The 16,438-nt window shown below is 37.9% G+C and overlaps 1 protein-coding gene across 1 annotated transcript in view; it reads left to right on the top strand.

Annotated features, from left to right (window-relative positions):
• Positions 1–15,312, top strand: part of LOC140492104 (uncharacterized) — a 42,059-nt gene extending 26,747 nt beyond the window's left edge. Inside the window, exons 4-10 of the mRNA XM_072590854.1 lie at positions 1,157–1,255; positions 4,429–4,503; positions 7,528–7,629; positions 8,076–8,112; positions 8,235–8,302; positions 8,390–8,484; positions 9,984–15,312. Of these exons, the coding sequence (XP_072446955.1) occupies positions 1,157–1,255; positions 4,429–4,503; positions 7,528–7,629; positions 8,076–8,112; positions 8,235–8,302; positions 8,390–8,484; positions 9,984–10,001 (494 nt within the window). The 3' untranslated portion in view covers positions 10,002–15,312. The remainder of the gene's footprint in view (positions 1–1,156; positions 1,256–4,428; positions 4,504–7,527; positions 7,630–8,075; positions 8,113–8,234; positions 8,303–8,389; positions 8,485–9,983) is intronic.
• Positions 15,313–16,438: the final 1,126 nt, after the last annotated feature.

Genomic DNA, 16,438 nt, shown 5'->3' on the forward strand with positions numbered 1-16,438 from the left:
GGTCACGCTTGGAATATTGTAGGAATATTCTAGTCACCACATTACCAGAAGGATGTGGATGCTTTGGATAGGATACAGAAAAGGTTTACAAGGACGTTGTCTGGTATCAGGAATTTTAGTTATGAAGAAAGGTTGGCTAGACTGGGTTTGTTTTCGCTGGAACACAGGAGGTTGATGGGCGACCTGACAAAAGTTTATAAGATTATGAATGGCATAGACAGAGGGGAAAGTATGAGATTTTTTCCCAGAGTGGAGGGGTCAATTACTAGGGGACACAGGTTCAAGGCGGAGGGGGGAATGTTTAAAAGAGATATGTGAGACAAGTTTTACACATAAAGGGTGGTGAGTGCCTGGAACATGCTGCCAGGGGAGGTGGTGGAAGCAGACACAATAGCAGCATTCAGGAAGCACCTGGATAAATACATGAATAGGAAGGGAATAGAGAGATACAGATCCTGTAAGTGAAGGCAGCTTTATTATGAAAGGTAAAAATGTGTCAGCGCAGGCTTGAAGGGCCAAAAAGCCTGCTCCTGTATTGTACTTTGTTGCTGTCTGTTCTTAAAGCAAAAGACACTCGGCAGTTTTCTACAATACGATGGTTGTGTTCTTGTACAACCCCGCGTAAAAGAAAAATCGCGCTTTAGAAAGAGCATTTAGAGTGTAGGCGATGTAATCATGTTACAGCCAAAACACATTTTAAAAGTTTATGCTTTAGAAACAGTGTCCTCAATTCGTCAATCATGTTACAGCAAATTTATGTTGACGAAACATACATTAGAACAGAATGTAATAAAATTGGGATGTGGGGGCTAAGGGTGGAATTTATTACGGTGAAAAAAAAATGGAGACTATTAAAGAGGACAGAGTTGGTAAAATTAGATGACAAAGGGAGAAGCTACAGACAAAATCTAGCACTGGTGCTTTTTGTGGAAAGAAGGAGGAGCTGGAAAGTTAAAGAAGGAGGTGTTATCTGTTCTGGAGCTCCAATTTAGAACATCGCCTAAAAGATTCAATCAATAGAATTCAGGGGATTTGTGGTAATATGGACCCTTGTTCAAGTCCTTTGTCGCCATTCTTATTTGTTAATATTTACAATTATTAATTACAATTAATAATTTACAAATATTAATTAAATTTTCTTGATTTTCCCTTACAGTTAACACAACCACTGCTACTCAGTCGACATTTATCTCTGTGGCATCTACTAGACCGGCTACACTCTCTATGATGTCAATCAGCAAGGCTGAATTAACAGGTAAAGACTGTCACTGGTTTTATTCTCGTATTAAATTAACTCTATATTTGGCAAGTGGCCAAATAAAGTAATATGTAACCCAGTAAAGCCAGACTAATGGTCTGGGGATCCGGATTCAAATTCCACCACGGCAGATGGTGAAATATGTTTAAAAATGACCATGGAAATGATGAAACCTTTCATCCTTACTGAAATATCTCAACTACACTGACTCAACTTAAGTGTGGGTTGCAGCAACATCCTTTCAGTCTCAGGAACTAAGTTTAACAAACACTTTATGAAAATATATTTTTCCAACATGTCTATTTATTTAATAAACATCTACCATAGTTCTGTGAATAAAGAAAATAAATGACTTGGCTAATCTCTTGTCAGCCAAAGCCTATACCTAAAATGGCTACAATAAGCATTGTCAAGGGTAAGAAGTTATTGTATAAGGAATATCATTGTTCCAGTCTGGGAAATTCCTAACATAAACCAGAGTGACGCAATGACGCTGATATTTAATAGGAGAGGAACACATGGTCAACCTCATCAAGCAGGGCACATCAATTTCTGTGAACCTTAAAGGCACAGCCAAAATAGTACTCTTTCCTTTTGCTTTCTATGATTCACCTTTCAAATTACCATTGCCAGGAAGGTCTTTGTCAATTTAGGAAGTTGCAGATTGGTGCTTTGTGAACCAGGAGAGAGGCTGTTATGGGAGGGGAGACTTCAATGTTCAGGGACCAATGGTCAGAAGAGGAGGCCATCTTAGCCAGGGGAAGGTTGCTTGCTAAATGAGTCTGAGGGCAGGCAATGAGGGATCAGATTTCCCTCAGTCGATTTGAGAAAGACGTGATCGTGATCAGCAAAGGGAACGTGGAGGGCTTTCATGAGTAGTCAAAGTTCTACTGCTCCTCCTGGCCTAGCAGAACTTCTGTAAATAGCACATATCTGTGTGGAACAACTGATTCTATCTTGTTTTTATTTCTCGAGTTACCAACACTGGCAAAATACCAATGAGGTTTAAACTGGGCTGGCAATTGCAATGCAAAAGTTTAATTTAAGTAAATAAATTAAATGCCCCACCTTTCCATCGTAGGGGTCATTTTAAAAAGGAATGGCACAGTGGCTAGCACTGCTGCCTCACAGTGCCAGGGACCGGGGTTCAATTCCCACCTCAGGCAACTGCCTATGTGAAGGTTGCATGTTCTGCGTGGGTGTGCTCCATTTTCCTCTCCACAATCCAGCAATGTGCTGGTCAGGTAAATTGGCCATGCTAAATTGCTTATAGTGTTAGGTGCATGGGTCTGGGTGAGTTACCCTTTGAAAGATCAGTGTGGACTTGGTGGGCCAAAGGGCCTGCCTCCATACTGCAGGGAATCTAATCTAGACAGCTGGTATATGTGGATTATTAGTGTCCCATAGTTTTATCTTTAATTCTCCTACCTTCACCTTGTCCAAATATTAACATAAAAGCTCAAAAGTCTGGCAAGATTAGATTTACAGATTTGACAAATAGAGGACAAGGAGATCATCTCAGTTTACTAAATGAAATTAAAGAACAGGTCTCCTGAGAGGAAATACGGTCTTGAGGTTTACACACTCTAGCACCTGCAGGTCACCTCACTTTTATCTCTGGAAATGTAAACGTGACTTCTCTTCTCCCAGCCTGGGCCAACAACTTTCCTATTGAATTTCCTCATCAACTTATTAAATTGCAGTCAGAACATCAAATTGGTTATGGTTCCTGTGCTTCAGAAAATTCTCATCCTAATGCTAATTATATTGTGTCACAAAGGCACAGCTCTCAGAACTGATGGTAAACCTATGTATTGTATTGAGGGAACTGCTGTCAGATTTATAGTGCCTGGCTGAATACTTTGTTGATAATGCAGTTGATTGGACACAACACTGGTAATGCAATCTCCCTCACTTTCTGTGTTTCCTCATTCTCACAACGCTCAAAAGGCATTATCAATATATCTTAAGGAATCAGAGGTGGGTAGATTTACATGCAGAGAAACTTATACAGATTCCATTGTGAAAAAAATCTGCCTCAGAATCCAATCAGTTATTGTCAATGCAATTTGCAAGTGTGACTATTTTTTAAAAAGTTAATTTATTGTTGGCATCATTGGCTGGGCCAGCATTTATTGTCTATTGCTAGTTGCCCTTGAGAATGTTACGGTGAGGCACCTCCTTGAACTACTACATACATAATACTGATAGGGAAGGAGTGTAGGATTTTGACACAGCAATAGTGAAGGAATAGCAATATAGCTCAAGGTCAGTTTGGTCTGCTGCTGGCACTGTGCATCAGCGATAGAATGAATGCTGAAGACATTAACTGAGGTGCAAATCAAGCAGACAGCTTTGTCTTGGATGGTGTGAAACTTCATCAGTTCAGTTGCATCCAAGCATTTGGAGTGTATTCAATCACACTCTTGACTTATACCTTATAGATGGTAGATAGCCTTGCAGGAATTAGGAGTTTAATTGTGACATAATTTCCAGACTCTGATTTGCTTTTGTAATCACATATTCATATGGCTAGTCCATTTCAGTTTATAGTAATTAGCAATGGTAACCCCAGCATGCTAATAATGGAGGATTATTGGGGCAACCCCCACTGTTTATATTGTTCCACCACCTCTCGTGGGTCTGTCCTGTCAGTGAAAAATAATCTACCTAGGGATGAGATGGTGATGGTGCTGTCTGAAACATTGTCTGCAAGGTATGATTCCATGAGAAGATTGTGTCAGGCTGTTGCTTGATTATTCTGTAGGACACCTCTCCTAATTTTGGAACAAGTCCCTTGACATTAATAAGGGGAACTTTTCAGTGTTGATAGGTATATGCGTATTGTAGTTATTTCTGGTCTGTTGGTCAATGCCAGACAGTGTCCAGTTTCATTCTTTTTATCAGTATTTCTTGTGTTTAAATATAATCATGTGGATTTAATACAGAATTTGTCTAACAGGTTTTCATGCTTAATTGAGACAGTGAAATCCTCATTTCTATTAAAATAGTTTACAAATGTTTCTAAGCATAATAATTCAATGCAATTGTATGTTTGTAGTAACATCCCAAAATTTGATAAACTTAGCTCAAATCAAAGTATCTTATCTTAATTGCACATTTAATAATTAACATGCTACTGATTTTTTTGTACTGATTCCTTTTGATAGATCCTGCGTCTTCATTACAGCCAACTTTAACTACTTCTGCAAATGAATCCAGTCCTTTGTCTGTACTAGCCTTTGGTAATTTTATGCTGTTGAATACACAGTTCGATTGGTCAACCTAACACTGTCTTTTATGTTTGTGCTCAATTCTCACGGGTGGCTGTCAAAGGTAGGGTAAAAGCAAAAACATGGAGGTGGGCAAAATGGAAATGGATACTTATAAAGAATACCAAATGGTTCCCAATTTTGATCATACCTTTTTTTTATGCATTAGAGAACTCGGGGTAAATCTTGCTGGGCTCAGTTCCTGACACAAAGGAGCAAATTATCAGTAATGAAGTAATTAGCCCAAGTCAGGAATTTCCTGACTCACTGAAGCTGTTTCAGTAAATAATGTGCCACTATTTGCAATCTTTGGTTAGGGAGAGCAGGGTTGATGAACTGGATGTATCAGCCCTGGAAGCAGTACCAAAAGCAGATAACTGTGAAGTTGAACTGGTTAGAATGCCAACCTCCATTCTCTGGGACTTCACTCCAGTTTTTTTTAAGTAAACTATTAGGCCCTCTAGTCTAGTCTCCACTTAAAAAACCACCAACATTCTATTCAGGCCAGTTCAAGGACAGTTAATGCTTGAACTGCCTCTTTAGCAAGCAAATCAGATGTGAACTCAGAACCTCCTGCTGAGATAATTGTAGCTTTTGAAACCCAGCCAAGCATCACTCATGACATAATAATCGCCCTTAGGTAAATGTCAACAAAGAAATCTATTGAGGTAAAGTGAGGACTGCAGATGCTGGCGATTAGAGTCCAGAGTGTGGTGCTAGAAAAGCACAGCAGGTGAGGCAGTATCCAAGGAGCAGGAGAGTCAACATTTCGGGGCAATTAAGAACTTTTGCCAGAAACATCGAATCTCCTGCTCCTTGGATGCTGCCAGAGGTGGTGTTTTCCAGCACCACACTCTCAAAAGAAATCTATTGAATCAACATGACCAGATGCTTTTTTTTCTTACCTACACCTAGCAGTTCCACATAAGATTTACTACTTTTGTCTCAGTGATAGCTGCAGTTTTGTTTAATATTTAAAGGGTGGGCCTTTTAAAATCTAAATAGATCTTATCTATCCTTCAGGTATGTTTATGTCTACTCCATGAATTTGTGACTCCCACACTGTAGATTAAAGCCCTTGCAACAGCAAAATGGGGTCTTTTTGAATTCAGCACTAAGTACAAATGGCCCTACAGAATTCAGGTTTCTTTTCTGTGTGAATCTGTGGTTCTGTGGGTGGCATGGTGGCACAGTGGTTAGCACTGCTGCCTCACAGCGCCAGAGACCTGGGTTCAATTCCCACCTCTGTGTGGAGTTTGCAGATTCTCCCCATCTGCATGGGTTTCCTCTGGGCGCTCTGGTTTCCTCCCACAGTCCAAAGATGTGCAGGTCAGGTGAATTGGCCATGCTAAATTGCCCATAGTATTAGGTGAAGTGGTAAATGTAGAGGAATGGGTCTGGATGGGTCGCTCTTCAGAGGGTCGGTGTTGACTTGTTGGGCCGAAGGGCCTGTTTCCACACTGTAACTAATCTAATCTAATCATGCCTTTTCCCTACTGTCAAAAATTTTATCTGTCAAAATAGAGATGGAATCTTTGCAACTGAATCTGGCTACTATTTTTAAAAGTCTGCCAGTCCTGATTCTCGCTGGATGAAATACTGTCTCCAGAGATGTGTACATAAAAGTCCAGATTTTGCAAACAAACATTTAAATGTACTGAAAATCTAATATTGAAGGACGTTGTCGCAGATTAATTACTGAAACACAGAACTCTCATTGTGAAAAAGGAAGTCATTCAGCCCATTGTGTATGCATCAGTTCTCTGAGCATTTTGCCTTAGCACCAATCTCTTGCTTTTCCCATATCCTTGCACAATGCTTCTATTTAAATAATCATATAATGCCCTCTTAATGCCTCAATTGAATCTGCTTCCCCAGACTTCCATGCAATGAATTCTATCCTAACTCCTTGTTGTCTGAAAAAGTTCTTTTTCACTTCTTATTTCTTTTTTCTGCAAAATGTTTTAAAACTGTCCCCTCCCTTCTCCTTTTGAGGGGTCCTTTTACAAGTTGGAATAGTTTATCTCTATCTACTCCGCCCAGACCCCACTTCCAATAAATCTCCCCTCAGTCTTCTTCTATCCAAAATGTATAATCCCAACTTTTCCAAGCTTTCCTCATAACTGAAATTTCACATCCCTGGAACCATTTTTCTAAACTTCATATGCACTCTGTAATGCGTTTGTATGTTTACTAACATGTGGCACCTACAACAGTACGTAATACATAGCACACAGCTGAGGTCTAACTTGTGTCTTATATAGGTTCAGCATAAAAATCCTTGCTCTCATACTCTATGGCCCTATTAATGAATCCTAGAATACTATAAATGTTATTAACAGCTCTCTCAACCAGTCCTACCACTTCAAATGATTTATGCATGTACACATCTAAGTATTTCTGCTCCTCCACAACCTTTATGCATGTACCCTTTCTTATAATTGTATCTCCAAATGCACTGTACCAAAGTTCATCGCTTTACTCTTCCCTGCATTGAATTTCATCTGCAACCCATTCTCTCACCACGCCAACTTGTCAATTTACTTTCCGTATTCTACACTCTCCTCCTCAAATTTTACAACTCTCCCATGTTTTCTATCACCTGCAAACTTTGAAATTGTTCCTGTTATTGAAATTGTCCAGATATAGATCATCTATACAATGGGAAAAGCAAGGGTCCCAAAACTGGCCCCAGGAGAACTCAACTCCAAATCCTTCTCCAGCCAGAAGAAAAATGTCCATTAACCATTCATTGTGTTCTATCCGTCAGTCCATTGTGTAACCATGTACTACTACCTCTTTTATTTCATTGTCTATAACTTTCCCCAAAAGTCAGTTGTGTGTTAAACATCTTTAGGAACTCCATTAATTTAATGTTTATTCTAACCTTACCTACTTGCCTACTAAATTAGCCTCATCTTCTTTGTTGTCATTTTAAAATTCATCCTTGTGAGATGTAGCATTTTCACCTTATGGATGTTTTGGATGTGCTTTCAGCTGTGATCATCCTGATCCTGATCCTTGTAATAGTTGTGGTGATCCTCGTCTGTGTCATCAGCCTGCGGTTTAAATGCCGTGGTGTTCAGGATGCATCAATAGGTATCCAACGCACTTACAATACTTTTTAGCTAAAAGTTCCTGCAAGTTAACAAATATTGTAACATAGCGATAAAACAGTTTTAAAAACTTAAATGTGTCATGAAAAAATATGACTGTATCTTCTAGCATTTCCATTTCAAAACATGTTTATATAATGATTAGAAACAATCAGTTAATACACTTACTACATCTTTCAAAAAAAACATATGAGCAGATACTGAAAAAAGATAAAAAGAAACTATTCAGCAAAGTATTTTGTTCATACGTGAACAAGAAAGATTTGGAGGGAGATGGACCAAGCAGACAGGTGGGGCTAGTTTAGTTTGGGATTATGTTCGGTGTGGATTGGTTGGATTGAAGGATCTGTTTCCATGCTGTATGACTCCATGACTCTATATCTTGCTCGTGACTCTTTAATAGATTGATCTTTTTAAAAAATTCTTTAGATTCAAGGAAGGCAAGAAATGCTGCACCATCAGAAAGGTAAGTAAGTTACATTTAGACAATTCAATATTATATTTCACAATTCCTTAAAAATTGAGAAGTAATAATTGATACAGATAATATTGTTTTTTAAAAATCTATATAACTGCATTTTCCCTCAGCTCTCAGGCTAATGGAGAAAAAGAGAGCATTACTCTGGTATCTATGCGAACTCTAAGTACTGAAACTGGTGCGTAATTACAGAATACATCATTCAGAACATTTTGTTCCTATTGTAATTGGATTCTGCAGTGATTATTTTTATGCTGTACTTCAGGAGGACCAGAACCATTAATGCAGAGGTCTCTTCAGAATGATGCTGTTGAAGCTGGTGAGACTGATAAAAACTTCCAACAAATAAATAATACAAAGGTGTGTGTTTTTTTAACAGCAAAATACATTGTGGATAAGGTGCATATTAAAAGACTCCCTTGCATATTATTCAACTTGTTTTACCTTTTCTACATGTGAAGAAAAATCTATATTGTTTTCAATTCATCTTCTCATCTCACATAATTGTTCTTCAACTGAAATAAGAATAGCATATTCTTGAAATTTAGTGCAAATCTATCTCATTAAAAAAAAGCCTAAGTACACAATAGTAAAAGAAATCACTTCACTTTCCTTAGAGAACTCTTCTCCATTTACCTAGATTTGGGTCAATATGAGAGAGGTATTAAATCTAATGATATAAAATATTAAGGAAGTAAATTATTCCTTAGGTGTTATTTGGCCTTTTCATTTTGAAGAAAAATGATAATAAATTGCTCCTTACAGAATTAATTGAGGACCCATCAAACTGGCAACCAAGTATAATTTTCATGGCTGGGAGAGGGGAAGAAGAGAGGAAAACAGATGAGGGAAAGGAGCAAGAACAAGAGAGGGATGGCAAAAGATAGCAAGGATGAGAGGAGGAGCAATGAGAAAAAGGAAAACTTGAATGGATAGTAGGGAGAAATGCAGGAGGAGATAAATGGAAGAGGAAAGCAGGGAGAAATGAAGACAATTGAGGAGAGGGAAAGAAGGGAAGTGAAAGATAAATACAAGCAGGAGGAAGGGATTGAAAGAAACAGGGAAGAGCAGGACAAAGCAAAGAAGGAGGAAAGATGGGACAAGGGTTAAAAGTAAGAATAGTGAATGAAAATAGAGAAGATAGAGGTGCATGGAGAAAATAGATAGAAAGGAAAGGTCTTAAAAAGCATTTGTGGATCAAAGGTTATTGGCAACAATCTTTTGTTTTACTGGTATTGGCTTAATTGATTTATAGTTGTGGAGGAATAACTACTATTGAGATTGAAAAAATGGCTTTTGTTTTTAACATGAGGGTAATCAGTTATAAGTTGCATTAGTTCATTAGACAACTATTGGGCAACTGAGGAGACTTGTGGATGTACATCTGCACTCCATGAGATCCTAAAAAATTCTGGTTTATCCCTATCTAATCTCAACAGATTATGCAGAAATTAATGCAGTCTCTAACATTAAAACTTTGAGAACCATGACTCTAAACATCAGGAAAGTGAGTGACTGAAGCGTGAGAGTGGGTAAGGAATGTGAACTTAACAGTTGTCTCATTAGTCTCAATCACATAATGTTATATTCATGGGTCTTTACAAGTGCAACAGCTTTGAAATCCTGTGATCACTCAGCATTTTAAATATATAACTGATACTATCTTTTAAAAATAATCTATGTTATCATAATTAGGAGACATGCCACTGGAAATGTTTTGAGATCCAAAACGATACATATCCTGAGTGATGTTTTCTGCTTCTTATTATTGATCTATCCATAATCACAGTGGCTATGTCACTACAATAAACTGTTTCCTGTTGCTGTTATTTATTAACCCTTCTGGAACTTTATTTCAGTTGGTATCAAGAAATTGACAGAGGCCAATGCTGCAGATAGGTATAAACTGCGGAGAAGCATGGAGAGAATCTTACAATGCAACATGGTCAACTCAATCTGTTCGTCTTCCCTATTAGTACATGGTTCTCCCTTTTATTTTAAATAAAGCAATATCTGAAACATTTTTACATGCTATTATGGACTAATAAGTGAACTATATTCCAGAGTGCTTCACCACTTTGGGAGCTAAAGTAACATTTATATAAGCTGTAACTTTGTAAATTATTGTTTTGTTACTTATCATTTCTGTCAATAGATGTGTAAAGAATAATGAAGACTAAACAAGATGAAACACTGAGAATTTTAAATGTATGATATTTGAATTTGTTTGATTATTATACATGTTACAGAGGCATGTCCTCCATTCAAAACTTTGATTTGTTCTGAGAAGATTAGATTCAGAGAGGGAAATAGAGCTTAACATTGCTTCTAAACTTCTGTTTACCCAATTTTCAAATCTGTATACACAAAAATGCCAGTCCTGTTGTTGAAAAGACAATTATCTACAACTTCCAATACAACAAATACATGTAGGTAAATACATGAAGTGGAATACTATAGATGTTTAATTAATACATTTGGACATATTTAGTTCCTTCATGACTCTATCTCCCCATTGCATCATTTCCAGTTCCTTTAGGAAGTATAAAGTTATTTTCTGGCAAAAATGCATAAAAGTAAATGGGATGAATGTACCTGCAGTAGAACCTGAATTTGTGACAGGACCCTTACAGACCAGATTTTGTCCTACACAGGTTCAAAAGTACGTGCAAGGTCTTGTGGATGAGCTTGAACATCACTGCTTGTGAAACGTTTCAACCCAAACCTTAGAAATAAATAATGCATGAGTGAGAGGCCAGTCTGGGGATTGTCAGACAGGATTGGCTCAGGCCTATCAAAAGTTTTTTTTTGTAAAATGGGGGGTGGTAAGCCAGTAAGATGAGATATATTAACTCCAGAAAGATGGCAGTGGATGTCATCAAGAGGGATTTAGGTTAGAGATACATAATGAATCCTTGAAAATAAATATTAGTACAGTTCAATTCAAAACAGATCAGAGGCGATCTACATAGAATCTCTTGGGGAGTAGTCTAAGCAGCCCCCAAAGACTGCCAGGTATGGAAGTTCCCAGTTCTGACATAGAAAGAGTCCAGTGATCTAAATGCATTGGCCCTATTACAAATTACCTCCCCTCATATTGATCTTACTAGAATCCTGGAATCTGCACTAAAGACTAGTTTTTGATTGGAGCAGCATTAATTACCCAATCCTTATTGCCCTTTAGGAGCATGGTGGTGAACTGCCTTTGTAAGGTACTGCAGTTCAAGGAATGTAGGTATGGCCACAACGCTGTTAGGAAGGGTATTCTAGGATTTTGACCCAGTGACAGAACAGCAATGGTGATAGCATTCCAAGTCTGGGTGCTATGTGGCTTAGAGTGAAACTTGCAATTAATGGTGGCTCCATACACCTGCTTCCCTTTTCCTTCATGGTGGAAGAGGTTATGGGTTTGGACAAAGCCACCGAAGAAGCCTTGGTGAGTTGTAGATGGTACACATTGATGCCATTGTGCTTTGCAGTGAATGGGGTTCCAGTCAGGCAGACTGTTTTGTCCTGGATTGTTGTGAGCTTTCTTGAGTATTTTTTGACCTCTACTCACCCAGACAATTCCATTACTCTCCTGATTTGAACCTTTTAGGTGGAGGTGGGCAGCCTTTGGGGTTACAGCAGTTGAATTACTTGTCACAGAATTCCCACATCCCAACCTGCTCTTATAATGACAGTATTTATATAATTGGTTCAGTTCGGTTGCCAGAGGATGTTCGGAGCAGAGGATTCAAAGGTAGGAATGCAATGAATATCAAGAGGAGAAGGTTAGATTCTCTCTTCTCAGACGTGTCTGGTGCTTGCGTGACATGAATGTTACTTGCCACTTATCTGCCCGAGAGTGGATGCTGTCCAAATCATGCTACATATGGACAAGGGTTCACTGTTTGAGGAGTCATGAATACTACTGAAAATTGTGCAGTTATCAGTGAACATTTCCACTTCAGACATAATGATGTTGGGAAAGTCTTTTATAAAGCAGCTGAAGTTGGTTGGGCCTAGTGCACTACACTGAGGAACTCCTGCAGAGATGTCCTGGGGCTGAAATAATTGGCCTCCAACAACCACAACCATCTTTTTTTGTGCTAGGTCTAATGATGGAGCATTTTCCTCCTGATTTCCATTGAATTCTATTTCGCTAGAACTCTTTGAGTAACTTTCATGTTTGTAAACTGTAGTTTTCCTGGGTAGCTAATTTAGTCTATCCATTCTTTTAAGAAAGAAATTAAAAGAAATGAATAAACAGTTTATAATTTACATTTTAATTTAATTTCTTATTTTCAAAGTAAAATGACATTTTCAAAATTACTTACCAAATCTCTCCTCTCCTGACTTCTACATTGGATTGAAATAAAATGTTGAAATGCTTAAAAATATAAAAATTTGAAAGGTGTAATTGTCAGATTTCATTAAATTTCAAGAACATAGAAATCACTACTTGCAACACTAGGTTATATCTATACTTAATGGATTCATAATACATTTCTTTGCCTGCTGTAAACCTTATTCTATTTATAGTAACTAGTTGACCCAAAGGTCCATTTGTGTTCATTGGCAAATGAAGCACTCCTTTCTCACCTTCTTGCATTTCAATAATTTCAAACTTGTCTGATTTTTGCTCCCCTAACCCATTACTGCATCTAGTACTACTCCAAGTACAGTAATAATTGATGCGGTGTTAAGAAATTGACACAATAAATTCCCTTAGTTGGGGAATTATGATAACTAAATTTTATTTTGTCTGATCAATGTAGGAACTCATGGTGATCAGTTTAACATATCACACTCCCCTTTGGAAAGCCCTTAAACTTCCGTATCACATGTTTTGTTTTCTTGTCTCTTTGGTCAGAGGATTATGATAGCTGAATTTTAATTAGCCTAAAGAACACAGCCGGTCATAACAATCATTTTGATGTGTCACACTCCAGATCAGAAAGCACAATCTAAGATTTGTAACACTAATGTCACTCAGAGTTTGGTTTTGGACTAAGAACACAAGATGCTTGAAACAAGGCCAGCTAATCTCATGTTTCCAGAATACCATTCTGACCATTCTATTATAATAACAAATGATTTCCTAAATGACCTTTCTCAGCAACCAGTTATCTATCAACTTAGTTCAAATAGAACACTTTTATCTCTGAGTTAGTTTATTGATTAAATCACCATATAATGTATGTAATAAATAATGACATTTCAGGACAAGAGAATGTTGAATTCGAGGTGTCGATCATAGAGGGGGCATTAGACAAAGTCCCCATCTGCCCAGTCTCAGGGCTGTAAAAAGTACATGTAGTACTTGAGGAGAAGTACAGAATTCTTCAAATGAGGTGGTTAACATTCATCCAACAGATAGAATAAATACAGATTAAATAATTAGCTACCTTTTATTATTCGCTTGTGGGATATGGGCATCTCTGGCTGGGCCAGCATTTATTGCCTGTCCCATGTTGCCTTTGAGAAGGTGGTGGTGAGCTGTCTTCTCAAACTGCTGTGAGTTGACCCAAAATGCCATGAGGGAGGGAATTCCAGAATTTTATCCCAGCCTCAGTGAAGGATATATTTCTAAGTCAGGATGGTGAGTGGCTGGAGGGGTGGTGTTCCCGTGTATCTATAACTGTTATCCTTTTAGATGGAACTGGTCATGGGTTTTGAAGGTGCTTTCTGAGGTTCTCTGGTGAATGTCGGCAGTGCATCTTTTAGATGGCAAAAGTGAGGACTGCTGATGCTGGAAACCAGAGACTAGATCAGAGTGGTGCTGGAAAAGCACAGCAGGTCAGGCAGCACAGCATCCGAAGGGCAGGAAAATCTTTTAGATGGTATACACTGCTGCTACCAAGCATTGGAGGTTGATGGAATGGATGCTTGTGCATGTGGTGCCAATCAAGTGGGCTGCTTTGTCCTGGATGGTGTTATGTTTTTTGAGTGTTGTTGGAGTTGCACCATTCAGGCTGGTAGGGAGTATTCCATCACACTCCTGACTTGTGTGCCTTGTAGATGATTGGCAGGCTTTAGGGAATTATGAAGAGAGTTAATTGTTGCTGTATTCCTAACCTCTGACCTGCTTTGTAGCCATTGTGTTTATGTGGCAAGTCAAATTGAATTTCAGGTCAGTTGTAAACCCCAGGATGTTGATAGAGTGGGATTTAGTGATGGTAACACCATTAAATGTCAAAGGGTGGTGGTTAGATAGTCTCTTATTGGTGATGGTCATTGCCTGAAATTTGTGTGGCACAACTGTTACTTGCCACTTGTCAATGGCAGCATGGATGTTGTCAATATCATGTTACATTTGAACATAGACTGTTGCAGTATCTGAGGGATCACAATTGGTGCTGAACATCGTGAATTCGTCGGTGAACATATCCACTTCTGTCTTTATGATGGAGGGAAGGTCATTGAAGCACCTGAAGATGGTTGGGTTTAGGACACCACCCCAAGCAACTCCTGGAGCTCTTTTGCTATTTGTGGCATCAAGCTGTCCAAATTTGGGTGCTATGTATACTATTTTGACTTCACATCCTCACTCATTATATTTTAACACAATCTATCATATTTGCTCAGTAAGGATCATTTCTGCTTCTATCTAGTCTTTTAATAAGAATGTAAAATCTTACCAAACTTAGTTCTTAAAAATTTAGTTTGCCTAGAGTAAGACCAACAGTCTCTTGCTAGATCCCTGTTTGGCACTAAATTCTGTTATTGCATGTTAAGTAAGTTTTTTTTTAAGGCTGTATATTTCTATCTGTCAGAATAGAATAAAATCACAACTGGCAATAAGAGCCAATTATTTAAGCAGTGTCATTATTGTAAATAATTTTATGAGGTTATTTTAATACTATCAGGTCTCACATAAGCTTGAAGAAAAATAATATTTTAGTAAAGTATACGCTTACATACAATATTATTTGAGATCTTACAGCAAAGCAGCAACTCATTTGGTTCAGCTCAACATTAAAATCTGTATTGGTGATGTTTATGAACCACTTTTACATTGATTTCATCAGTTATGCCATAATTAAGTATGTAAATAACAAAAAGCAATTGTGCAAATAGTTCATGTAAAAAATTGCTATCAATTCTGGTGGGATAATTATGACAAATACTGATTGTTTTTGCTGTCATTACTGTTACAAAATATAGATTCGTGCTTATGAATAAAAATCCACAACCATAAACACACTTATTTGTTGGGTAAAGTGATTTTTTTCTGTAAATAAAATATTAATTTTAAGGGTTTATTAGGTGAGAGAGTTCTGGAGAAAGTAGACAGGGAGAAATTCCCCATTCATAAATGAATCAAGAACCAAGGAACGCAGTTTCAAAGTGTTTTGCAAAAGAAGCAGATGTTAGATGGAAAATTTCTTTTCACCCAGTGAGTAATTAGAGTCTGGAATGCATAGTCTGTAATGTGGAAAAGGCATTCAGAGGGCATTGGATGATTATTTAAATAGAAATGATGTGTAGGGTACAGGGAAAAGGCAGGAGATTTGCACTGAGATGAGAAGGGAGATAGGGCAGACATGGTAGAGTGAATGGCCTCCTTCTGCATCATAGTAATTTGGTGATTCTGTGATATTATAACATATTTGATCATTTTAAGCAGTGGGTAACAATTAAAAATGGATACATTTGCAAACAAAAACATCTTAATTGATAGTAAGTTGATTTCAACTCTCCGTACAAAACACAGAATTCAAGTGAAAAAATTATTTACCCTTTTTGCCTAAATTGATCAATTATCTCAAGCAAAAAAGAATTTTTATCATTTTAATTATCAATGGGTTAACTGTTATCATTGCATTGTCCCTAGTACCCAAACACAACAAATGCATTCAGAGATACTTATTGTTAAAGAGGATTTTATTCAGTTTATTCTCCTTTATTTACATTGATCAAGTGAGCAGCAGTTAAATAAAAAGGCTGAATTTTCCCATATTTTGTCAAAGTACCATTTTCATCAATTTTCTCAAAGGGTTTCTGACTGTGAGTCCTAATGGGTTTTCTTGTGCTATTGCCCTGAACTTGCCTCATTAACTACCGACCCTGTCACACCCCCTGTTGTTCGATGTTAGCTGGATTCTAACTCTCACCAGACCCAGAAGAAGCCATCCCTGCTGTGATACCCTCGAATAGACCAGCATCCTGTGTACTCAGACATGCACTGGCACTTCAAAACTGCCTTTTTCCAAGCAATACAGTGGCACAACAGCCAGAAATCAGCACTCTCATAACACATAGTTAACATGGCTGACACTTCCTTGCATAAGCAATACCATTCTCTGACAATCACTGCTTAAACACCAGG

Source organism: Chiloscyllium punctatum, chromosome 20 (assembly GCF_047496795.1).
Source record: "Chiloscyllium punctatum isolate Juve2018m chromosome 20, sChiPun1.3, whole genome shotgun sequence".
NCBI lineage: Eukaryota > Metazoa > Chordata > Chondrichthyes > Orectolobiformes > Hemiscylliidae > Chiloscyllium > Chiloscyllium punctatum.